General features: G+C 47.4%; 1 protein-coding gene across 6 annotated transcripts; it reads right to left on the reverse strand.

Moving 5' to 3' along the window:
• Positions 1–960: 960 nt before the first annotated feature.
• LOC109396190 (translation initiation factor IF-2-like) lies at positions 961–13,601 on the reverse strand. Of its 6 annotated transcripts, none has more exons than XR_002126807.1 (4): positions 11,577–13,601; positions 10,092–10,181; positions 9,502–9,736; positions 961–2,326 (listed from the first exon to the last, which is right to left on the reverse strand). XR_002126807.1 is itself a non-coding variant. In XM_019667824.1 (3 exons), exons 1-3 carry the CDS (start codon positions 12,160–12,162, stop codon positions 9,576–9,578), a joined length of 837 nt encoding a protein of 278 aa, XP_019523369.1. In that variant the 5' UTR covers positions 12,163–13,601; the 3' UTR covers positions 8,854–9,575. The 6 variants fall into 6 exon arrangements, 2 of the variants coding, with proteins under 2 accessions (XP_019523369.1, XP_019523370.1); XR_002126809.1 differs by lacking the exon at positions 961–2,326 and adding an exon at positions 8,854–8,971 and having other exon boundaries at positions 9,524–9,736; XR_002126808.1 differs by lacking the exon at positions 961–2,326 and adding an exon at positions 8,854–8,971.
• Between the last annotated feature and the right edge of the window lie 12,030 nt (positions 13,602–25,631).

Raw genomic sequence — 25,631 nt, forward strand, 5'->3', positions numbered from 1 at the left:
GTGTACATGCACACACACATGTGCAAAGACTGAAAAATACGTTGTTTTCCATTTATCATATGTAAGTTATTATAGTTTGCATTATCCAGTTAACCTATTGTCCCCCAGGGCTATTTCCATGGCGCTACATGAATGGTGGACCACAGTTAAAACCAACAATGGGAAGTGAAGTACCTTCTCTAAAAGCAGGTGCAAAATTTTATGCTCCTGGTTTACAAGCTCCACCCCCATTGATCTGAATAACAGCAAAAGAACAAACTTAATTTTGCTAACAATTCAGTCACTTCTCTTCCAGTGTAAAAATTACCTTTGGGGGGTGGAGGGTGCTGCTCAGTCAGTTCAGCATGTGGCCCTCTTCCTCTTTTGCTGCCTTTCACTCTGAATAGCATCTGAGTTCAAAGAAAGCAGAGGCGGGAGGTGCGGAGGAGCCAGGGGGTCCTTGCTGGCCTCTGCTCAGGTGGCCCTCGCCCCACAATGGTCCCTGGTGCACCTAATGTGCTGCCATGGCTTCTGCCTTCAGGTCCATCTACCTCCTCCCTCTCCCAACCATGACCTTCCCCTGGGCTCTCACACACTCCACTCCCCACTCAGGGCTGGGGAAGTATTGGGCGCTCTCCTGGGGACTTGAACACATCGGAGACGCCACACTGGGCAGTGGAACCAGCTGTGTCCGATTCTGTCCACATGTTTCGGCCCTATCACCATTGTTAACCATATTCTGGGTCTGCGGAGCTTGAGATCTACCCAGTGTTGTGTCATTGGAATCAACCCCTGGTCGTTCGCAAAAGGTGAAGGAATTCACAGCCTCAAAAAGTAAGACATTAAGGAAAGTTTATTTAAGAAGGAAAACACCAGCATAGAAGTAAGTTGCTGGGGCAAACAACCGCACCTAACGTTAGGTTAGCTTTTTATTATATAGGAAAGTGTAGGTAAATTTCTTTACAGCAGGAGAGGTGACGGATAGACTGAGGTCATTTGATTGTCCTGTGTTGGTTATAGAACTAGTTTCTTTCTGTACATGTTCTTACCCAGAATGCATACAGAAAAGCCCATGGGGGAGCAAGCCTTACTGTTCATTTCATTTTAATTGTATTATAATAAACCAGAGTTCAAATAACAGACAGGTTTCAGCAGTTTGCACACATGTGAGGAACCAGTTAATACCAGTTGGGTCTTATCTCCTCTTTTTAGGAGTGTTTGGACAGCTTGAGTTATTTCTAGGGAATGAGCCTGGGATGTTCCCGGGGAGGGGATGCAGGCCTGGGCAATCCCCCTTTAGGCTCACTTTTATTAATGCTTTTTTGCCTCAATACCCAGGATACACCTTGGAAGTGAAACACAAGCCTTCAGGACCTGGAATTCCCTGAAATAAGTCTATGGGTTACTGTTACACCCCCCCCCCAGTTTTTACTTCAAGAGGCGTTCAACAGAAAAATCTTTGTACATGTGTCTAAACATTCTTTTCCTACTCCCCTTTCCTTTCAAAGCATTTCCCCAGATTTTAACTTGTGTTCCCCCAGAAACAGACCCTGAGATAAGAGGTGATCCCAAGGAAACACCAGTAGGGGAACAGAAACAGGAAGCAAGGAAGGGAAAACAGCCAGTAAAGGGTGTCCTGTCAACCCAGCTACCACTGCGAGTGTCTGGAGCTAAATTCTGCTGGGGAAACTGAGAGCAGGGAGAGAGCACATGCCTCAGAATTATCTCCGCTGGAGGGGCGAGGGAGCTGGGGTACGCACCCACTCCCATTAGTCTTTGCTTGCAGGCTGCTCCTGGGGGTGTTATTTCCTCAGCACTCCAGGCAGCACAGGAGACTGGCTGCAGCAGGACGTTGTCAGGAAAATAAACGCAGGGGCCGGCAAGAAATGTGCTTTCACATGATGATACATTTTATAGTCAAGTTGTCTAGCTGGTTTACTACAGCCCATTGGTGGCCCATAAAGGATTGGGTGATATTGATCCTCTCAGGCCCTTTGCAGCTAAGTGGGCCTGGGGCAGCTGCAATGTAGGAGCCAGTCACCAACTGTGAGCAGCCTTGTTGCGGCTGTAGAGCTTATGTGGTCAAGAGAAAAATGGCCCCTAAAGATCCACCTCCTAATCCCAAGAACCTATGACTATCTTACCTCATATGCCTGCAAAAAGGACTTTGCAGATGTGATTAAGTTATAGGTCTTGAGATGGGGAGCATATCCTGGATTATCCAACGGGCCCAACGTAATCACAGGGTCCTTATAAGAGGGAAGCAGGAAGGCCAGAGTCAGAGAGAGGAGATGTGAGCTTGGAGTGATGTGGCCACAAGCCCGGGAGTGCAGACTGCCTCTAGGGGCTGGAAAAGACAAGAAAATGAATTTTCCCCTAGCGTCCTCAAAAGGCATACAGCTTTTGATTTTAGCTAAATTTACCCTGTGGCCCTGGGTGAGCGATTTGGACCTTTACATTCTATGTTAGCACTCTCATCATAAATGGAGTAGAAAAACAAAGGAATTGCAGAATACTACTGTGAAGATCTGTGAATTTAAGAGCAGAAAGGCCATTTTTCAAATTTCTTAATAAAAAAAAAAAACAGGGGCCGGCTGAGTGGCGCGTTAGTTAAGAGCTGGCTTGGGACGCCAGCTCTGAGCAGCAGGGCCCCGGTTCGGATCCCACATGGGCCAGTGACACTGCCCTCTACAGCTAAGATGGTGAACAACAGCTTGACCTGGAGCTGGGCTGCCGTGAGTCGCCAGTGACGGCGTAGGCTGCAGTGGGGCTGCAGTGGGCTGCTATAAAGCTGGCGTGAGCGGCGGGCAGCTAGTGTGAGCTGCCAAGAGCCGCTGTGAGTAGCCGCCCAGAGGCCAGTGACCAATCTGCCTCACCCGGGAAGAGCACAATGATCATAATATCAACATGGTCCAGTGAAGCAACATCCTCCACACTAGACTGAAGAACAAAAGGACCAGCAACTTGTCTGTTCCCCTTCCCCGATTCCCCAACACTCTTCCCTTCCCCAATTCCCCATAAAACCTTTAAAAAAATTTAAGACACAAGAGTTTGTGATGCTCTTACCTAACTCCCATCTGGTTGAGACTTGATTCTGTTTAGTTAGCTCTGGAATGTAGACCGTGGACAAGCCTTGGTGACTGCCAGCTGACACAAGAACCAACCATAGTACCAATCAATCTGCCAGCTGGGGAAGCTCTGGGGCATTAAACACTCCAGAGGTTTACATAAGTAATGACAAATACAAAGGATTACCAACCACGGGCGCCTCTGGCTTTTCTCTCTTGGTGGGCACCTCTAGTAATTATGCTTATAGAGAGCTGAAAATTGTCCAAAGCAACTCCCAAGGGCCCCTGGGGAGCACAAAAGCCATGTATTTTCTTGTATAAACTACAGTTCAAGCAGAGAAACAGAAAGTAGTGACAGGGTATTAAAACACTCAAAGTCCAAGAAAACATATGAGGAACTGGGATGAGTTTGTGTTAAGTATAAAATTGACCGAATTATTCTTTCCTTACTTATATCTCACTGAAACAAAACAAGCAATAGAAAAAAAAATCGTTTCAATATGTCACATGAAATTCTTGAAGAGAAAAAAATACATTAAAAAATTATTCCTTCATAAACATGAATGTTAACAGAATAAAAGCATTTTCCGGGTGATACAATGTGTTCCTAAGTAAAAACTCAAATTGTCAAAGGATAATTAATGCTTAACATGATGTAAAGACATCTGGCCAACACAATTTTGCAGATTACAGTTCTTGAGGACAACAGCTTACAAAAATTCCACTTCTGAGACTCAATCTTAGAGAACTAATCCAAAATATGGAAAAGATGATATGATGATTTGAATTGCCACATGACCTATAGCAGCAAAATATTCTACCCAGATATCCATTGATGGAAGAATGCTTAAGAGAATTATGGTAGAATACATGGAGAAAATGTTAAACAGCCATTTAAAACCATTTATTCAAAAATTATTGAGTGTCTAATATATGCTAGGTACTATTCTAGGCTTTGGGGATATGGCAGGGAATAAAACACAAAAACCCCTGCTGTCCATAGACTTACATGAATATGAGGAGAGATAGACAGGAAACGAACAAGTTAATTAAACGTATGACACGTGTATGCAAGGCAGGCTTCAGGGGCTTTCTATTAATACTGGGCCCTGCACTCAGAGGGCCTTGCACTTGCTTGAATGCTCTCCGGCAACCTTCTTAAAATTCTTAATAATTTTTTAACAAGGGCTCCACATTTTAAATTTGTACCAGTCCCCACCAATTATGCAGCTATGGAATAAAACACAGCAGGGAAACAGGGACAGGAGGTAGGGAGGAGGCTGCAATTTTAGAATGGGTGGTCAGAGAAAGAGTCACTGATGTGATATTTAGACAAGGAAATGAAGAACGCCCTGGTTGTAAAAATTTTTAATATTATGGAAAAATACTTATGTATTTTTTTGAATTTTATTGGGGAACAGTGTGTTTTTCCAGGACCCATCAGCTCCAAGTTAAGTTGTTGTCCTACAAGCTAGTTGTGGAGGGTGCAGCCCAGCTCCAAGCCCAGTCGCCATTTTCAACCTAGTTGAGGGGGGAGCAGCCTACCATCTCATGCGGGAATTGAACCGGCAAACTTGTTGTTCACAGCATGTGTTCTAACCGAGTCACCCGGCCACCTCTATTATGTATTTATTAATGATTGTTATTGAGTAAAAAAAAAAGTGGAAGCTGGGGTTTTTGGATTCAGGACAAAAGCCTTGGCCCCCTTGCTCTGCACACCAGCAAATCTCCAAGAAATCTCACCCAATCCAAGGCATCTTTCTCTCTCTGGTTTGTTAACCGAAGCCACCTACCCAGATTACCTGCGTCTAAATTTGTCCCCTCTAAGCTGTTCTTCACACAGCAGCTACAGTGATTCTTTTGGAACTTAAATCCGATTCTGCTCAAAATACTTTGATGGCTTCTCATCTCACTCTAACTAAATATCAAAAATCAGTTAAATGGTCTACACACAGTACTCTTCACTTCCTATCATATTATACATTCATTTATCTGTTTGTCATCTATCTCACACACACACACACACACACACACACACACACACATACTAGGGGAAGAATTTTGTTCGGTTCACTGGCTGGTTTGTATCACCAACCTCAAAAACATTGGCACAGAAATAGTCACCATAAATAGTAGTAGTCACCATAAATAGTAATTTGAATGAATAACTCAAATTAAAGTGAAGCAAAGTACATGCATTATTATTACAACTATGTAAAAACATATGCCTATAAGAACAAATCAATAATGGTAATAGCTATGCTGAAGCATTGGGTTACAGGGTGATTTTAAAATTCTTTTCTGAACTTTCTTTAAGGTAGTTGCACTATTTTTATAGATTTTTTTAAAATTACTATTATCTGCACATTGTAATAAGGAGGAAGGTCCCCTAATGCAGTAAATACTAAGTCAAATGTTTCCTTAAAAGGTTTTTCAAATCTGCTTAATGGATCTTACTTGAAGTGATACAAATGCACAGTGATCAGATATATCTTAATCCCAAGGAATTTTAGTGGCCTTGTGATTGCAATTCCCCATAAATTGACCACATTTTTTAAAATAAACTTTTTATTTTAGAGTAGTTTTAGATTTACAGAAAAATTGCACAGACACCAGAGTTCCCGTAAACTCCACACCCAGTTTCCCATTGCAAACATGTTATATTTATATGCCACATTTATCATACTAATGAACCAGTATTGATGCATGACTATTCACTAAAGTCCACGCTGTCTTCAGAGTTCCTTAGTTTTTACCTAATGCCCTTTTTTAGTGGTTGTTCTAGTTTCCTATCCAGGATATCACATCACATAAGTCGTCCTGTCTTTTTAAGGTCTTCTTGGACGTGACAGTTTCTCAAACTTTCCCTGTTTCTGATGACCTTGACAGTCTTGAGGGGTACTGGTCAGGTATTTTGTAGAATGTCCCTCTATTGGGATTTGTCAAATGTTTTTGCCATGATAAGACTGGGATCATGGGTTTTGGAGACGAACATCACAGAGAGTACCATGCTGAACACACTGTATCAAGGGTAAGTGCGTCCAACTTGAGCTGTCACTGTTTAACTTTAATCCCCTAGTTAAGATAGGTTTTGTTCTGAATTATTTTTATTTAACAATAAAGAACTATTTTCCATAGAATAAGCAATTTAGGCCTGTTTGAGTAGCTTTTTTGTTTTGTTTTGTTTTCAACAGTTTTAAGGCACTTACCACATATCAAGCACTGTTTGAAGCCTAATATATGTTGACTCACTTTAACTGCACAACAACCTGATGAAGTAGAGATGATTCCCATTTTAGAAAATAGAAAACCGAGGCGCAGAAAGGCTAAGCACCTTGTCCAGGACCACATGGCTAGTGAGTGGCACAGGCTGCCTGGCAGCAGAGAGTCTGTTCTTAACAGTAGTCCATGCTACCTCTCCACGAGGGGAGAGAGCTTGTGTCCCTAAAGGAGCACATTCATTCTTTTAAAAGCTTTATCTTTGCAGTATATAGCAATGAGATCTAGCTCCAAAAGTAACCTCTTAATTGATATGTCTCCCTCTTGATGGTCAATTCCAACTCTAGCCAACTCACCGCTCTGAAGCTCAGTCCACCACGGGCACGCCTGCCATGCACTGAGGTGGAAGATCCAGCAGTCTACAGATTAAGCCCAACCCTACTAGCATGGCATCCCCAGCTTCCCAGGACAGCATCCTACACACCCTGTGCTCTATCTGAAGCAGGCCACTTGCCATGCCCTCAACACACCCGCTTTTTCCTGCTGCCGCCTTGAATGTCGTTCTCTCTATATCTTTTTAAACCCCCAATTCACTAGCAATGACTCTGCAGAAACTTCCTGCATCTGAAACTTCTGTCTCCTCCCTATTCCCACCAGATCTTATCCCTGGACCACAAACCTGCCTTATTCTGCCTCCAAGTTTTGCATGCATACGTATTTAATATCCTCTTTTAAACGCTTGCTTTCTGGAAGCCAGGTATCTTATCACACAGCAGTAATGCCTTCCAGAATAGGACCTTAGTAAGTGTCGAATTGAACCAAGCCAGTTCCTATTTTTTTAAATGTCAACTGTTTGATTGACTCATTTACTACTTGCTTCTGAGTGGCTTTATCTGCCTATACATCTATTCTTCCAATACCGCCAATGACATTTCACTTTGTCCTCATATTTTATACTGGGGCTCATTAAAACTGACAGATGAATAATGCGTGTTAGATTCATAGGTTCAGGCCTCCTGCTTGTGTTTCTGAGTGAGACGTTACCTGTATCTCTATCTTTGAAATGATGGAACCGTTGGACCACTCTGCCACTGTGGGCTGTAGCACTTTGGGCTGGTTATATAACCCCTCTGGGCCTCTCTGACACGGTGCTTGTGAGAATTTTGAGATTAGGAATAGAAACCCCGACATAAACAGCAATGAGTGTTAACAGGGGTCAGGACTCTTCTGTATGTGTTACGTGCACAACTTGTTCAGTCCTCATAACTGACTTACATGGTAACTACTCTTCCTATTTTACAGTTCAGAAAACCGAGGCATAGAGCAGCTAAGTTGCACATCTAATGCTACACAGAGGGTAAGGAGCAGACCTAGCCTGTGGACTCAGGACACGCAGCCCTAAAACTAAAACTTTCTCTCTCTTTAGATGGTCAATGGAGGGAATGTACACAAGAGATGACCCGAGACCATTGCTGTCTCCCTTTTACCTGGGTCCTCAAAAAGAAACGATTCAGCAGAGACTGAGTATCTAATACATTCAAGGCATGAGCAGGATTCTTGTAAAGCCAATTTGGATCGTGCTGTGAATAGAATGTTGAATTCCTTGTTTCTGGTCTCTTTCAGCACATCTTTCACCATAGTGAAAACCTAATTCCCACGTGAATGACCAAGCGTCACCACTACTGCTGTAGGGGATACTGTGAGCACTGGGCCTTCCGGTCCATTAGGGCGATGGCTGTGGCCTGTGTCACACAAACTTACAGTCTTCTGGAATGGCTCCTTGTGGCACTGACGGAAACCCCATATGACATACCTTTATTGAGTTCTAAAAATGAGTGGCTGGTCTCAGGATATAAAATAATTGGAGATGCTGGGCTTCCCTACAAAAAACTACCCAAACACAGAGAGGAAATTCCAGCACTGTTAACCAAATTCTGGGAGTTTACTGTGACACCATCAACAGGATGCATCATGAACAGAAACAGTACCCAGACCTCTCAGAGAGGGTGCTGTGCTATCCAAGGTACTGTGAGCTACGGAGAAATACTGACAGCTAATTACTTTCACTAGCAATGCTGTCTTTGCTTGTGCTAGTTAAGAGTTGGGAGATGTTTCTGCTTTTGGTTTCACTTTAACCTTTTCTGTGACTTTGGTGTAGAGCTGTGATACTCAACCAGGAGTGCTTTTGCCCCCAGGGGGCATTTTTGGTTGTCACCAGGGGGGAGGGTTGCTGCTAACATCAAGTGAGTAGAGGCCAGGGATGTTGCTAAACATCTGACAATATACAGAATAGCACTCACAACAAAGAATTAGCCAGCTCAGGATGTCAATAGTGCTGAGGTGGAAAAGCCTGGTGTAGCCCCATGCTCAATTCTTCCATTCAGTGGTGAGAATGCATGATAAAAACTCAAAATCTCAAATGTCTGCCCAAATGTGGGCCATATGCAAACATGCAGACCTTCAGAATTCTTTTTTTTTTAACTTTATTGGAGAACTGCCATGGTCTTTGGTTACACATTGCTTTCATGCTAAGATGGCATAGTTGACTCTTTTAAGGAGGGCACAGCTCGCAGTGGTCCATGTGGGGATCAAACCAGCAACCTTGGTGTTTATCAGCACCACGCTCTAACCAACTGAGCTAACTGGTCACCCCCAGAATTCTTTTTCATTCCTCATCAGTGTCAAGGCTGCACATGTCCTAGGAACTGGGAAGGACAAAAAACATAAATGTACACTAGGCCCCCTTGTTTATAAGCACCTCTTCTCCCATTGCCCTGTTTTTAATTTTTTCCAACATCAGCATTACGTCTCTTCTCAGCACTGGGAAAAATCAAAGCTTAAAGTAGAAGAACCCAGATTGAAACTGTGCATAAAACCCACAGTTCCAGGCTCTTCACAATCACACAGCTCAAGGAGGGAAAGAGAACAGGCACCAAATTTCCTCCACTGTACGTAGGTTTGTGTAACTTCATAAAACTTCAAGGCCAGCCTAGGGCTTTCTCCTGATGTCCCGTCACCACAGACCCTAACACAAAATGATATACTTACAAAAAAAAAAAGAAAGAAAAGAAAAGTGATTACCCTAACTCACATTTGATAAAATTTGAAATGGAAAGCTAGTGGTTGTTAATGACCTTTACCGAAGGTCATTAACTTACGACATCTACCATATTCGCTATTCACATAGACTAAAAAATAAATTTATTTTCAAATGTCATAGACATGTAATAGTTACTTATGACAATTCCTCCTCTTGCCTGTACACTGGTGGTTAGTGGCTTCTTTCTTTTCCTTCGGCTTCTTTCCCATTCATTCTTCCTTCCCACAGATATTCCCCGGGGTGTCCTGCTGTCTTCTGCACAGAATCCGGAGGAAGTGGGAACATCCCCAGCTCAGGGGCCCCAGACAACCACCCTCGGCCCCTTGTTTGTTGGCGAGGAGGCGTCTCTCTTCATAGGGTGAGGTGCAACCTGGAGAAACAGGGGGACAGAACTTTCTGGTTAGTGGTATCCCAACATCACCCCTGATGGTTTCCAGAACCCACCACTCCTGTATTCCACTGAGCGTTCCTACAGGAAGTGCTGCTTCTTGCTAACCTGCTCAAATTGACCTCTATTAGTTTTAGTAAAAGCAGGAAGATCTGGCTCATGCTTCTCATGAAGTTTTCGGCTCTCTACATTTGTGTGTTCAAAGTTCACGTGGAGGAAGGGGGTGAGTGATGCCAGGGGCTAGGCTTAGGCTGGACCGTGGAATTCTGTAAGCCAGTTTGACAATGGCATTCCCCCTCTCGGCCTCTGTAGCTGTCCATGCACCAACAATAACTACCTCCATTGCCTGCGGTCAGCGTCTGGACATCGGCACGACCTGGCTGAATCTGTGTCTCCGCGTCTCCTTCAAGCTCAGGAAGCAATGCTTCTGGAGGAAAAAAAGGTACTGCTCAGCTCCCAGATTTCCTGCAAGTGGAGAAAGGAAAAGGCCAGCCGTCCGTTTCCACCCTGAGAAGAAGGCTGCAGGGCTGCCTGGCTTTTGCTAATAAAAGCGGAAAGTGTAAACGGCTTGGTGATGGCTGGCTCTCGCCCTGGGATGATGGAGAAATGAGATCACTATTTTAGGGGACTGGAACCGCCGCTGACGCCGCCACGGAGGCCGCTGCTTCCCCTCCCTGAGCGGGTCCCGCATTACATCACCGGTGAGCTCTGGCTGGTGGGGGGAGAGGAGGCTTCGCCAGGGACTCAGCCCCAGACCCAGGAGGATAAACGGAGAATACCAAGGATAAAGGGGGGGGGGGGGAAGCGCGCAAGAGGGAGCAAAGGAAAAGCAGGACCAGGTTTCCCACCGCCTCCCCGTGTGTGGGGAGGAGTGGGTGCTGCACAGGCGCCACATCCTTCAGCAGCCGCACCCCAAATCCCGCTCCAGCATAGCCCCACCCCACAGCCGCCCTCAACTCTCAATTCCAACAAAAACCAATATCCAGAGCGGTCGTTAGAGCCGCATAGAGAGGCTCCCGGGGGACGGCAGAGAGGAGGCAAGGACAGGGAGGGCCCGCGGCGCCCGCATCTTGGGGAAGTTGGGGAAAGGCGGTCGCCGCTGCGCCCCCGCCCGGCCCAGCCCGTGGTGCCTCCCCCGCCAGGCAACAGCGGCCAGAAGAGGGGGAGGCCGAAGCGCCTCCTCCCCGCCTGAAGCCGACGCGGCGGCGGCGGGGGAGGAAGGCGCCTCACCTTGCCCCCGATGAGGGGCGCATCATGCCATGGCAGCGCCCGCGAGCGACAGCGGCAGTGGCGGCGGCGAGCAGAGCCCAACCAGCAGCCCCAGGAACTCGACAGGAACCGGGGACTCTGCGGCCGGAGCCCGGGACCACGGAGACGCGGGAGCCCGGAGCGCAGCGGTGACGGTCCCCGGCCTCCCTCCGCTCGAGGACTACGAGTGCAAAATCTGCTACAACTATTTTGACGCGGACCGGCGCGCGCCCAAGCTGCTGGCGTGCCTGCACACCTTTTGCCAGGAGTGCCTCAGCCAGCTGCAGCTCCGCGCCGCCGCCCCCGCCGCGCCGGAGCGCTCGCCGCGCCAGCCGCCCTGGCACGGCCCTCCCGGCGCCATCGCGTGCCCGGTGTGCCGCCACCGCACGCCGCTGCCCGACAGCCGCGTGCACGGCCTGCCCAGCAACACCAAGCTCGCCGAGGCCTTCCCGCTGGCCCTGAGAGCCGCGCACGACCCGCTGCCCCAAGACCTCGCAGCCCGCGGGCCACGCGCCGGCCTGCGCGCCCCGGCCGCCTACGAGAGCTGCCAAAACTGCAAGCGCGCCGCGCTCACCGCCGGCTGCGTGTGCGTGGTCTTCTCCTTCCTCTCCATGGTGGTGCTGCTCTTCACCGGCCTCATCTTCGTCAACCACTACAGCGGTGGAGGCGGCGGGGGAGCCCCCGGCGGCGGGGCGCCCCCTGGCGCGGCCCCGGCGGCAGGGTCGCCCTCCCCCGTGGGGCCCATCTGCCTGTCGGTGGCCAGCATCCTGGCGCTCTTCTCGGTGGTCGTCACTTGGATTATCTGTTGGCTCAAGTACCGGCCCGACGGGGCGGCGGCGGCGGCGGCCCGAGGGCTCGGGCGGCCGCGGCGAGCGGCGCGCGGAGGAGCGACACGTAGCTGGCCGCACGCCGGACCTCCCACCCCACCCCCCTCTCCAGCTCCGGGAGGCCTTAGAGGAGGGGGCTTCTGGCTCCGCGAACTCGAGCTTCTCCGCCCCTCGCTGCGGTGCCCCTGGTCGCCCCGCCACTGCGGGGCCTGGTTTGCGCGCCTCTCGGGCTTTCCACGCCTCGCCTCCTCCACGCTGGAAAATCGAGAAGGCGGGGATGCCGGTGGGGAGTTCATCTCCCCGGGGGGTGTGCAAGATCCACCTCTGCTTCATGCATTACCCTCATCCTCGCCAGAGTGCTCAGCGGTGCCTCAGAGTCCCAGGATTTGCAAAGACAGGCGGAAAGGAGAGTGGGACCCCTGCCGCCCCGCCTGGACGCAGGTTTTCTCGGATGCCTCGACTGTAGAGTTTAAGGGTATAGGTGCGCGCCGCACACATCTGCAGCAGTTGTGAATGGATTTGAATTGTCCAGAGGAAGAATGAATGAGATGTAAACGGGAGAAAGGTTTCCCTGCTTCCCGGCGGTCCTGGAAAGCGAGTGAGCTGGAGCGCAGAGAGTAGTGTCAACTCCCTGGGGGCACGGCGCGGCGGGGAGCGGGTCGGCTGGACACACCAACCGACCGCAACTGTGCGCTATCCGACAGGTGCGCAGCGCGCGTGCGCCCTCCGGTTGGCCTGCGAAGCCGAGAGGTGGCGGGCGCACCAGGCCATGAACCTTGCCACGCATAGCCTCTCAGAGTCCCCGAAGTCCTGGAAACTGGGCTTCTGGGAACTCGTGGTTATTTTATTCACGGCGTTACTACCAGGAAATCATTTCCTCCTCTGTAACTGGACTCAGGGAGCTGCAAGAGCCCATTCTCCCTTCTCTTCTCAAAACTGACTTACTGTTGCCCCCACCTGGAAGATACTGAAAGCTATTCACCCAGAATATAAACTGTAGGCTTCCCTCGCCTTTCTTTTTTCATTTCATTTTGAAAATAATTTATTGAAGAATATATAAATCTGGAAACTTTGTGCATTAAAATTTTCAGGAAACAATGTTTGATAAGCAGTAACATTTGTTCCATACCTCCAGTCCAAACGCATTTCGAAATTAGCAGTAAATGAATGAGTATTGGTAATGGAGTCAAGATTTTTGTACTGTGACACAACCAATGACTTTCAATTATCTGATAAAATAGAAAATAGTGCCCAAAGACTGACAATTTTTTCTTCCTTTGATTACAAATATATTACACTTATCAGAAAAAAATATTTTGAATTTAGCTCTTTGATATTGGAAATCACTGAAATGTTCACATCCAGTTACCTCAGATGAAAAATATTACATGGCTATCTGATTTGGTAACTAAGAAGATGAATTGCAAGTGTGTATTGCAGGTTGATTAGTTGCCTTTTTTAATTTAAAAAACCCCAACTCTTCCAAATGTGTTTTATATGAAAACATTCTTTATTCCATCTTTTGAAATTTGGAATAAGACCGTTTTCGTGCCTAAACATTACAGAAGCTATTGAGGGTATGCTATGATTCCTCATGTATTTATGCAAGCTGTCTGCATGATATACTGATACTATTCTAGTAACTGAACTTGAATGGAGTATTTGTATCTATCACAGAAAGTCATTTATTGGCCATTGATTGGTATAAGTGGTATGGCTAAGATTTGGGAATGGCAATATGATGTGTTTTATGTCTGCATTGTCTTAATAAAAACAAGCATTTATAGAAAAACCATCTTTCATGAAATTTATTTCACGGTGAAATTGCTCCAAGTTATTGTTGCAATACTTCTCTTCCTGAAATACACATCCCCATCCAAATCCTAATTTCATATTTTGAATGGGGCTGAGAGAGAACTAACTCACCCATGGGAATGTACATTGCTAGTATGGGCATTTCCTGTAGTTCTTTCTACGGTTTAAAAGGATTGAAGGCCCAGTGAGATCTATTATATTCTGGAGAGAAAAGAGGCTTGCTCATCCACTACTATACTATCCACTAAACTTGGTTGTCAGATTTTGTTCTCAGTTCCTGCAAAATGTTTTCAGGTTCCTAATATTAAGAATCACATTTCAGAGATTGGTTTTAATTTATACCTCCAGCAGGCAACCTACGTTACTTCTATATTCAGTTTTTTATCTTTTATTATTTTTGTTACCTCTAGTGCTGAGATTCTGTTTGCATTCACAACTGTTTAGTTGCACAAGTGCATCTACACATGTATATATGTGTATACATACACATACACACACAAATATTCAGAACTTGGCATTGTGGATGTAACCATGTATGCATGTGTGCACACACATTTGTTATTTCATTTCCTTAAATTGGCAACCTGGAAGGCTACTTGGGGACCAGCTTGCTTCTCATAGAGTTTATTTATATTCCGCAGAGGAAGGTACATCGATGATATAAACTAAATTATTCCTCATAAATGAGAAAGACATCTTTGAGTCATGTCCATCACAATACAAGCCACATTTTGCTTCTTTCATGAGCTGCACATGTAAATTTCCTGTCATGAGACATTTGTGAGACTACTTTAAAATCAAACAGATACAATTAGTAGCCCAGCACCTAAACATGGAGAGATTTTTTTTCTCCCCTTGAATGACTTTGTTTCCTTGCTCATTACTGACTTCTTTTTCAGTAATTAAGTGGCAGGATGGGGTGATGGGAAACATTTGTTTGGTTTCTAGTGTTTTGCTGGTATTCTAGCATCCCCCTATTCTGCAGGTGGGATTTAATCATGTCTACCTACATCATGTGGAAAGCCCTGGCATGCCAGTACCTTACACAATGCAGGTGTTTGGGAAGTAATTGTTGAAATGATCAGTGCATTGTCTGGGGGACTCCTGGTGACAGTGGGGTGCTTTTCTTTCTTCCCATGGAAATTCTCATCTTCTTGGAAGAGTTTGTTTCAATTCTGGACACACCTCCAGCTCATGAGTGTGAACTACTAGTAAAGATGCTGCAAAAAACCAGACCTGCTGCTCAGCCTGAAACCTGCTGAAGAAGTCATGGTCCCTAATGGCCCAGGTTCTGCCCAGGTCCAGGGGCTGCAGGCTAGACTTAGCATTGTGCTTCTAGAGTCTAAATTTCAAGTGAAAAAAAAAACTCATCCTGCAGGTGAGGGATTAAATACTTGGCCTCTGAATGCAATATGATTTGGTGAACAGTGTCCACGTCCAGAAAAAACTTTGAGTTTGGGGGTCTAAAGACCAGGCGGAGCATCCAGGAAGTGTGAGTCTGAATGCTGGCTCTCTCCTTACTTGAAAAGAAAGACCTTAGCCGCTTTGAGAATCAAGCTCCTCACCTATAAAATGAGAACAAAAAGTATCAGTCCTGAAACCTATATAATTTTACTAACAAGTTGTCACCCCAATATATTTAATAAAAATAAAATAGTATCAATGCTGCTTACCTTGTGGGGTTGGTGTAAGGATTTCTATACCCAAGAACAAGAACGTATGTGGGTGAAATGCTTTGGAAACTAAAGGCGGATGTGGCTTTATGGCCTCGTTTCCATTCAGGTCTCCGAGGGTCTAATATCACCTCCCCAGAGAGGTTTGCTCCTACCACTCTATCCCAAATGGCTATCTGTTGAAGTTTTATTTTCTTCCTAACACTTATCACTGTCTAGCGTGGTCTTATTTGTTACATGCTTTATCTCAGTCTCCTGCAACCAAAATGTAAAAACAAAAACAGGAAACTTGTCTTCTCACCCACTCTATCCACAAAGCCTTAGCCAGTTCTCAGCACACTAGATCAGCGGGCCATAAATGATTTTCTGTTGAGTTGGCTGAATGGGAAACTGTGGACTGACTGTTAAGCAACTTGGCTCCCTTCACTCACACTGCTGCTCAGTAGCTCCTGAGATCCTGGGTGACTCAGGTAAACAGTTGCTTTTCCCTTCTTCATAAAGATTTGTGAATGGTGAAAATATATACCTGGAAAAAGTCCTTCGAGTTTTGAGACAAGTCAGTAACTTCATGGTGACACTCACTGCATTATATTCAGTGACAGAAACCACTGGGGAGACTAAAGGACATTTGGCCTCCATTTCCCATCATTTTCTGCATTGTGAAATTTCAAGGTAGGACCCCTTTCAGCTTCCTGCCTATGTGAGCATGTCTGCACCACCCCCTCTAAAGCTAGCATCATCTGCATAGTTAGAGCAAGCTTACATTGCAGTGAAATTTCCAACAACATTGAGAACAAGGTCTACTAAATTTCTCATTACTTGTTACTCCCTGTTTTAATACTTCAACTTTTGCCATTTTAAGTAAATTATCCCTCATAGACTTGCTAAATTTACAGTCTCATTGACTGAGTAATCCCCCTTTTTTCTATGGTCCAACTCATATCCTCTTTAATCATTTATTTCCCATTAGCTAACATTTGTATTTTAAATTTCTGCTATGATACAAAGATGGTTAGATTCATGACATGGTCAATGAACTGCATCCTTACTAAGTATGCATTTACATTTCTTCCTTTGAAATAGGTGTGTATTGTATATGTTAGAGTGTAAGTTTGAGGAATATCTAATATTTACTACAGTAACTATTGCTGAAATGAGAGTTAGAAGTGACTACAGCCAGATCTTAGTCAGAAGTTGGTGGTAAGAGATATGTGAATGAAGAAAGTGTGAGAAAGACTTCATTTCTCTTTTGCTTGATCTCTTTTGATTGTCTTCAAAGCTTTGTAATATGTACCATCAGCACTGTCTCTATGAAAACCTTGAGGTTCCTGTTCTCTTATGCAAAACTAAAATATGCCAAAAAGAAGTATGTTTCTGTGATACATTTATAATTATTCCTGATGACACAATAGATTTGGGGAAGGAAAACTGTTCAATGTTCAATTTCCAAGAATATTCTTAAGAGCTCAGGGAGAATGCACACATATCCTTTAGGGAAAAAGAAATGTCTTTGCATGTAAAATGTAATTACCTTTGGCTTAGAAATACCGCATCTCCGTGGGGTGGAAATGGGGAAAAGTTGAAGCAGGAAGGAAGAAGATAGAGACAATATGCAAAAATGTTCTCCTAGCTCCTAATATTACAAAAATGCATCACAAAATAAACAGAAGAGAAAGCATCTGATCATTACAAGGACAGAACACTCCTGTTTCAACAGCTGTTATTTCAAGAATCATGGTACTATCTGGTGGGCTCATCTATCTCTTACCGTTACCATGAGTACTCTCCATCATATAGACGTAATGCATTTATATGATTTATATTCTACTGCCTGTGCTTTTAAAAATATGTTGTAGTCAAACTTGACTGGTAGAGAGCAATTGCACCTGACTTGTAGTTTTGGAGACCGAGTATCTCCAAATGAGAAATAGAAAGTAGTCAGTTATTGCTTGGAAAGGAAATTTGGTACCAAGCTCTGCAAAGGCCAACCATTTGTCTCTAAAGCCCATTTCTTATTACATATAGACACAGCAAAATGATTTCCTCATGAGAGCCTTAGCGGAAGTTCTTAACGCTTGCTGCAAATTAGAGTTATCTGGAAAGCTTTTCATTTTTTTAATGTGGAAGCATGCGTCCAGCCCCCAGGGACATATATTTAATTGGTCTGCGGTGGGGGTTGGAGAGGAGAGGGGAGGTGCATCCGTATTTTTTAAAGGTGCTCTAAATGATTCTACTGCGCAGCAAGATTTGAAAGCCATTATATTTCACAGCGTATTTATTCAAATGGAACAACGCTCTCCCTAATCTCACCTTAATGAACTAAACGCTGCGAGGTTTCATAGATATGGGGAGATCATGGACCAATGCTTGCATTTTGGAAGTGGCCAAAATTTGGATAACTATTTAATCGTTGTTCTGGTATCTGACATTTTCTCTCTCTCTCTCTCCCTCTCTCTCTCTCTCTCTCTCTCTCTCTCTCTCTCTCTCTCTCTCTCTCTNCACACACACACACACACACACACACACACACACACACGCTCCTGTTGACTTTGTATTACCTACAAAGTTAAGTAAATATTTGCATCCCGGTTTGGAGAGCTGTGATCTTTTCTGCCGTGGGTGGGGTGACGGCTGCGCCTCCCCGCATTGCAGACTTTTCTGCGCGCTAGTCTTGCCCCTTAAAAATAGGTGCTTTCCAAGCCCCTGGGAGTCGTTAAAATTCAGTGACAATGTGGGGATTTGAGGGTGCATTATGTGGATAATCAGGAAAGTCTCAAAGTTAAATGAGCAAAATCCCGCCCGTGACAGCTGAAGGGGGATCTGCTGATTGCCAAAAGGTGTGGACCAGCGAGGCTATCTAGCGAGCAGAGTAGTGTTTTAAAATATTCACTAGGAGAGCTATTAAAGTTTTTCAAAGACCCTTCTGAATAGCCCTTCAGCGCGCAAATTAACGCCTCGCTCTTGATCCAGGTGTAGACGGATTGCGCTGAGGCCCAGCTGTCTGCTGTCGGTGGGGGCGGGGTGAGGAGAGAAGGGGGTGGCGGGAATTACCTTGATTTCTCTCCATTTGGAGGAGGACGCCCTTAGTGGCTCCAAGCTGAAACTAAAGACCGTTAGGGGAAAAGTAGGGTCGCACGGGGTGTTGACTGCTGACCCTACTCACTATGTAAGGACCACCCGGGGGCGGTCCCGGGTCCACGGAGTGGAATCCTGAATCCTGGGGCTGTTCCGCAGGACCTGAGGCCGCCCGAGATGACAGGTCAGTCCCCACCGTGTCCCCGTCGCAGCCCCGACGAGCCGGAAGGGCAGGAGCAGGCGGGGGGAGAAATTGAAGGCTCTGTCACAAGCCCACTTGTCGCACGGGGGGTGGGGGTGGGGGCACCAGCTGGCACCGGTCTTGCCAACCCAGGTACCCAACATCACCTCTTAGCTTGCTTTGTTTTGTGTTTGTACCGAACCCGGCCTTCAGTCCCAACTCTCCGGATTTTGGGATTCCCCCACTCCATGTCAGGGTCTGTAGGGTGTGTTGTTTATGGTGTGATGGTGTATTTATCATCCCTGGATGCCAACGGGCCCCTCCCAGCGCACGCCCCAAAGCTACATGTTCACACCGATTCTGAAAAGTAGCAGAGAAGCCCCAAATACCTAGAGGAGAGGAAAAGAGACGTCGGGTGAGGTGGCTGCAGCAGCCTGCGCAGGGCGCGGACTTGCGTTGGCTCCCTCCCTCATTTCTCCCGGGCTGTCACCCCCAGCCGGGTTCTCGGCTAATCCCAGCCCCAAAGGGGCTCCGAAAACGCGCCCCCGCTCTGTGTGCGGGTTTCCCCCACGGCTTTCAAAGATGCAGTGTGTCCTGACAAACCCTGCCACGGTCCGAGGGCGGGTCAGAGCGACGTGGACAAGAAGGGACCCGGGCTTGGATACACCTTGGGAGTCCTGAGGTGTCCGTTTGTAAATTCCTGGCAGTCGCCCGGCAGGGGCCACGCCTGCATCTTATTCCAGACCTTCTCCCACCGCAGAGCAGAGCGGTGGAGGTTTGCGAGGTTCATCACCCGGCTAGGCGCCTAGGAGGACCTCAGGAAGCCCCCAAAGCACACGTTCCAAATGTTATAGTGCGGATTCACAGAAAGACAGGAAGTCTTGGGTTCTTTCTGCAAATATTCATCAGCTTTCTGCCACGTGTCCGGCCCGAATTAGAGGTGGAGGCCAGATGCTATCTTGTCTCAGTTTCTTCTAGGCACGGAAATACAGGCTAATTAATTCTCCCTGAGAGTAAGGAAAAGGGTTGTTTAAAAATAAGCACAAATTTTAAAGTGGGATTGTAACATTGGATGTATTTTAAAAGGAAACTGAGGTGGAGTAAAAGTCCACATTCTTTTCAATAGAGGTAAAACGGATTCCAGAAGCATTAAAGGTAACTTGTGTTGAAATTTATTTACAACCAGAACAAGACAGACAAGCAGAGGTAAAGTATTTAGGCAGCTCTGAGTGGTAGAAACTAGGGCTTTCCAACTCAACAGGACTGGCAACATAGCATTGTCCCAGGTTTAAATACCAGCTCTGCAGCTCTCCTAGCTGTGTGACTAGGGCAAGTTCATTAACCTCCCTGTGCCCCCTTAGTCTCATGTTAACTAGATATAATCTGGCTGCTGTTGAGAAGTAAATTAATCCATGTAAAATGCTGAGAACAATACCAGCACCTACAAAGTGCTCAATAAATATATGAAATTACTATTGATATTATATAGTAGATCCTATTATATAACATATTATATAATAGTAATATAATATTGTAGTACTGTAGTAACCATAAAGTACAGTAATTGTATAATATTACATTACCGTTATATAGCGGTAATGTACCAGCATCATTAAGTACTGTTGTTACCACATAACCAATATCCTCAGTTCTCCCAAGATACCCTATTCACCATGGGGAACCCAAGCAGCTGGCCCAAGGACCACCAGGCCTTCTGAGCTTTCATGCTGCCAACCCCAGGACACTGGACATGTCCTCAGAGAAGTCTCCTGGAAAGTGTGGTCTGGCTCCTGGGAGAGAGGCTGGAACAGGTAATGGGGGAGATGGCTTAGCAGCCTGTGGTAGCAGGCAGAAAACCGGGCATCCCTTTCGCGGATCGCCCCACCCCCACCCTGCATTCCACAACTGGTACTTTAGAAGGGTTTGTTCCAACCGTCGAATTGGTCCATATCCATCCCTTCTCCCATCACCTTGCACTTCTGAAATGTATAAGCTGGCAAAGCCCAACCTCTGTTTCACTTTTTTTTTTAACATAAATGAATTTGAAAACATTGAGAGCAAGCCAAATGGCAATATTCTTAAGTCAATACTAAGTAAGGTTTATGTGACATATCTGGTGTAGACTATTGTATTTTCTTTCCTAATGTCCTTTTCTTCCTCTCAACCCCCTAGACCCTGTTATCCCCTCATATCCAAGTATCTCTTCCCTGCCCACATATTCTGGAACAATGAAATGGAGATTCAGTTCACTTCTCAGTGCAACTGTGTCCTTTGAATCAGAAAGTTTCTTTCATTTGTGTCTAGTATGAATACTCCTCGACTGACATAAATTAGGATTCATTTTATCAGAAATACTATAGTCATAATGTTTCTTCATTATTTGGCCATTCTCTCTCTCTCTCTCTCTCTCTCTCTCTCTCTCTCTCTCTCCCCCCCTCTCCCCCTCTCCCTCCTTCTCCCTTCCTCTCCCTCCCCCCCTCTCCATTTTTGGAGTGATCTTCTCTTTCCAGTTTTTCCTTTCTTTTCATTTGCATTTTCTTTCTTTCTTTCTTTTTGTCTCTAAAACCTTCCATTATGATAATACTTTCTTTTTGAGCTCAGAAAGCTTCTCTGATTTCTCTCTCCCAGGGTGACCAGCCACTCTGTCCCTAAATGCCCCAGGGTCTGGCTTCTGCCCTCCTGTGTCACCGTCCCCTAGTGAAATCACACAGTTTGTGCTTCTGAAATTGGGGGCTTCCCCACCAATCAGAGCAGGAGTGTATAAGCCCCTGTCCCTCCTTTGGAAATGTGACCTGTTCTGAGGGATGCTTGGCTCTATCACAGGGATGACTCATGACCCCCGCAGTGACAGGCAGCCTGGGCTTTCTAAGAACTTGCTTTATAGAGAACTTAGATGTGGAGAGGCTGTGGGGACTGCCCTTCCACAGGAGCCTTCTTACCTCTGCTACAGCCACACGGTTTCTGTTTTCTCTCCTCTGCTAAGTAGCTCCAAAGTCACATAAAGTGTTTTATCAGTAGTTTTTGTGACAGGTAAGAACTGCTCCCTTTGGCTAAGCAATACTCCTGCATACTGTCCTGAGAAAGCCATGGCCTCTTTTCAGGCCCCTACGGCAGGACTGTCAGCTGCCTCCACTTCATCCGTTGGGTCCCTTGGTCTAAAATCTCCACAGGGAAAGATGTTTTCAAAGCCTTTATATTACTAATAATTTGTGAAGACATTCTCTCCTGGATGGCCCTGATGGTTTGTTTTCTGTTTCTCTCACAAGACCACCAGCTAGGCAATGGTGACTGCTTCTTGAGGATCTTGGGCTCCTCTGGAAAAGCCCATCCTCTTCCCTTCCCCTTGAGGTCATGGCAGCTGCCGGGAATCACTCAGGAGAGACACGCACCCCTACCCCCACAGTGTGGAGCAGGGTGCTTCTAACTCACCCAGCATTCCCCCTGCCTGGAAGGAATTTGCTCTTCTTTGGGTAGTGGGACTGACAGGTTCAGGTAGATTGGGGGGGAGCCTAGACACCAAGAAGCTGGGCCTTCATTTCTTTTCAAATAAAAATGCAATTTGCGAATAATGGGGGACCCCCTCCCAGATGAAGGCCCCCAAACCCATGCTGGATTTTTGAGCCACCACCGCAGGAAGGGAGGAGGCAAGGAAGTCCCAAGCCCCTGACCTCCAACAGTGACATCCGCCTCACTCCCAAAGGAGACAGGGGTAGACCCCAGGAAGCCTCCACCAGTTCTCTGTAAGATTCTGTCCCCCATTACCTCTTCTGTAGCCTGAAGGAAGTGTCTTCAGAAAGAGGACAGCAGGGGGCCGGCTGAGTGGCTCAGTTGGTTAAGAGCTCGCTCAAGAGTTTGAGCTCTGAGCAACAGCAGTTCGAGTCCAGCCCAAGCTGAGCAGCCGCTGAGCTGCCAACAGGTAGCAGGATGGCTCAGCTAAAAAAAAAAAAAAAAGAAAGAAAGAGGACAGCAGGGAACATCCAAGGGATGTGGAGACCCAAGAGCTACCTCTCTCCAGGTGGAGCACATCTGCAAGTTAGGGTGCCCAGGCCGTGCCCCAATTTACCAGACTTCAGAATGGGCAGCAGCGCATGGTAGTTACCCGCTAAAGTGTCATTGAGCAGTAATAATACGGTTCCTTCACTTTCTCCCGTAGCCCTTTTCTGTTTTTCCTTCACCACATGCTCCTTCCTGCCCTCCCTTCTTGTCTGTAAGTTACCTGGCTGAGCCTGCCCAGACTTCCCCCCGCTGAAATAGCAACATCCCAACCCCACCCCACCCCGTTCCACAGCTGCCTTCTCCCTATTCTTCCTCCCATCAAGTACTTCTAGCCTCGTCTTTCCAGAGCTGAGCCTCATCCTACAACCAATCTCCTGACAGGTTGCGTTTCTATTCTTTTTGGTTATTTTCGGCAACACCAGCTCTGCCAGGAGGAAGACTTTGGTCTCTTTCAATCACTAGTGGTGTAGCCCCAGCACTTGGAATAGCGCTTAGCAGAAGCTCAATAAGGGTGCGTGGAATAAATGGCAGGCCATGTGTGTAGCACTGTGATTGGCTCTGGGGAAACATCTGGAAGACAAGCCCAGCGGATCATTCAGTGGAGGAGGAGAGGGTAGAATAAAATGATCAAAACTGCTCCAGGGGAAGGCTTTGAGGGCCCGATTTGCAGGTGTCTCAGGCTCTGGAGGCGACCAGTGAGCAAGGAGCCTGAGTATTTAATGCGAATTTTCGGAGAGGGTAATGAATGATTGAATGGGAGAAGGCTGGACCCTGGAGTGTGCCCAGAGTGGGCACGAGGAAGCAGCAGAAAAGAGGTCAACGCTCCAAACTCTGCTAAAGCCGGGAGGTTGTGGTGCTTGCTGGCCACTGCTTGCCGCATCTTTTGGCTCCGCCAGTGCAGCCCAAAGTCGGGTCGGTCTTCTCCACAGGTCCTCAGTCCCCGGGGCTGTGTGCCAGGGCTTCACAGCTCCAGGCACGGTGCTCAGGAGAGAACTTAGATTGTGAAGTGTGACTTTGCGCGCCAGGAGGGTTGGGGGGGGCGGGGCGGGGGCAGGGGGTGGACAGGACCTGGAAGCTCCGAAAGGTCGGTGGACCAAGGGCACCCAGTGATGCAAGGGCGGGCAGGCCAGTCTTTAGGGCGAATTGGTTGAAGGCCGGACCTCCGATACCAGGCTTGACACAGAATTTATAATTGGGCTGCAACGCAAACAGGGGTAACTAGTGTCCCTCGGGGTCGGGGTCGGACTCTCGCTGTCCCAGAGCTGAGAACCCATGAAGATGGCTTGTCTGCTAGGGCCTCGAAAATACTGCAGTTAGGTTTGTGTCCTGAATCCCTCCCCGTCGTTTTTTTGTTTTTTAATCAGGCAGAATCTCTTCAAGGGGCTTGAGTGGAAGAATCTAAGCCTCGATGGTCCAGGCTGAAGGCGCAGGGTACAGGACATGCTAGGATGGCGTTGAGCGGTCAGGGTGAGAGGGGCACAGGCCAAGAGACCAACCCCGGCCAAGCTGGAAGGGTGGTCACACAAGACACTCCGCCCCAGGCACTCTCCAGAATGAGTCCAGCGTCCCTGCCTGGAAGGAACCTGTATTTGGCTACTTCTGTCTTCAGCCATCTTTCCAACAGGTGATTTGGATGCTTCAAGTTTTCCTGGGTTTTTCTGCCAAGAATTGGAGCGTCCCTACGCCCCACTCCCACCCCGCCTGCGCAATGCAAGTGTCCTCTGGCACTGTCCGAGCCGGGGAATCGGTCGCCTGATCGGCTCCTAAGGTCTTCCCCATCCCACTTTCAGGTGTCCTCAGTGCGACTGGACTGGGTTTTCTGCACGCCCCCCCCACCTCTGTCACCACTCCCCAGGGGTAAACTGAGTCTCCCCAGACGCGCTGTTCAGCCTGGATTTGGGCTTCGTAGAATCGATTTTTGTTGGGTTCCTCCTTGGAGCATTCCACGGTGGAGGACCAGGCTGGGGTTGTGCGTGGGCCTGGCGGGGCGGGGGGGCGGAGGAGGGAGGGCAGAGAAAACAGGCTGCCGGGTGTGTACACACGAGTCTGTGTGAGTTCCCGTGTATATACAAGTGATGAGTGCCCAAATGGGGCAGGTTTGTGAATGGGGGACATCTCCGGTCCTACGTGGGCTCTGGGAGCCATCGGGCCTGTGCGCAGCAGGCTCTGGGCTCTCCTGGCAGGACCCCTAGAGCCGCGTTTTCTTTGGTGTCGACAGTAACCCGAGCCCAGAAGCGTGGACGTCGGGGAGGTGTGTGTGTGGGGGGGAACGCCAGCTTCCGGCTCCTCTCCAAATGTGGACCGGGAAGGGATTAGGCGCCCGGGGTACTTTCGCTTTGGGCGTGATTGATGCGAATGGCGCATTCACAACATTCCGTTTAGTCGAAACAGTCCCTCTTAATTAATGAAGAAAAGGCTGGGAAGGGTGATTTATTTGCATTTGGAAAATGCCCTCCGTGGCCCGGGTTTCGCGGTGGAGGTGGCCGCTGGGGCCCAGGACTAATTGGCCACCACCGAGCTGAGGCGTCCTTGTTTTGGATGGAAGTGTCACGCATCCGATTATCTCCCTCGCCTCGCTGTCTCCTGTAGCTACTCCCTGAGATTCAACCCTACTTCATCTCTTTCTGCAACCACCCTAACTCTGCCCGGGCCTGTCTCCCCCCAAAGGAGGTGGAGGGACCTGCAGGACTCCCCTCCGTTAGCCTCCCCGCCCCCGCAAGCTTCCGGCTGCTCTTCCCTACCTCCCCCTTATCCCACCCAGAGAGGAGCTCCCGGAGCCCGGATCACCCATCCCGGGGCTCCGCCTGGGCTGCTGTCGTTACCCTCAGGGAAGGGCAACCTACCCGCTGCGTGTGGATGTGTCTGTGGATAAATGCTTTGTGGGTCTGTGTGGCTATGTGTGCGTTGAGTGTGGGTTTCTAGGTGTTTGAGCATGGGCGAACGTGTGTGTAAACCTGCCTATTTATGTCCCTGTGTGGGTCTTCTGTGTCTGTGTTTCTAAGTACCGGAGTGGTGCATTTTGCTAAAATTTCACCCTCTCTCCCGTCCAACTGTCCACCTGC

This window comes from Hipposideros armiger, unplaced genomic scaffold, assembly GCF_001890085.2.
Source record: "Hipposideros armiger isolate ML-2016 unplaced genomic scaffold, ASM189008v1 scaffold_507, whole genome shotgun sequence".
Classification (NCBI taxonomy): domain Eukaryota; kingdom Metazoa; phylum Chordata; class Mammalia; order Chiroptera; family Hipposideridae; genus Hipposideros; species Hipposideros armiger.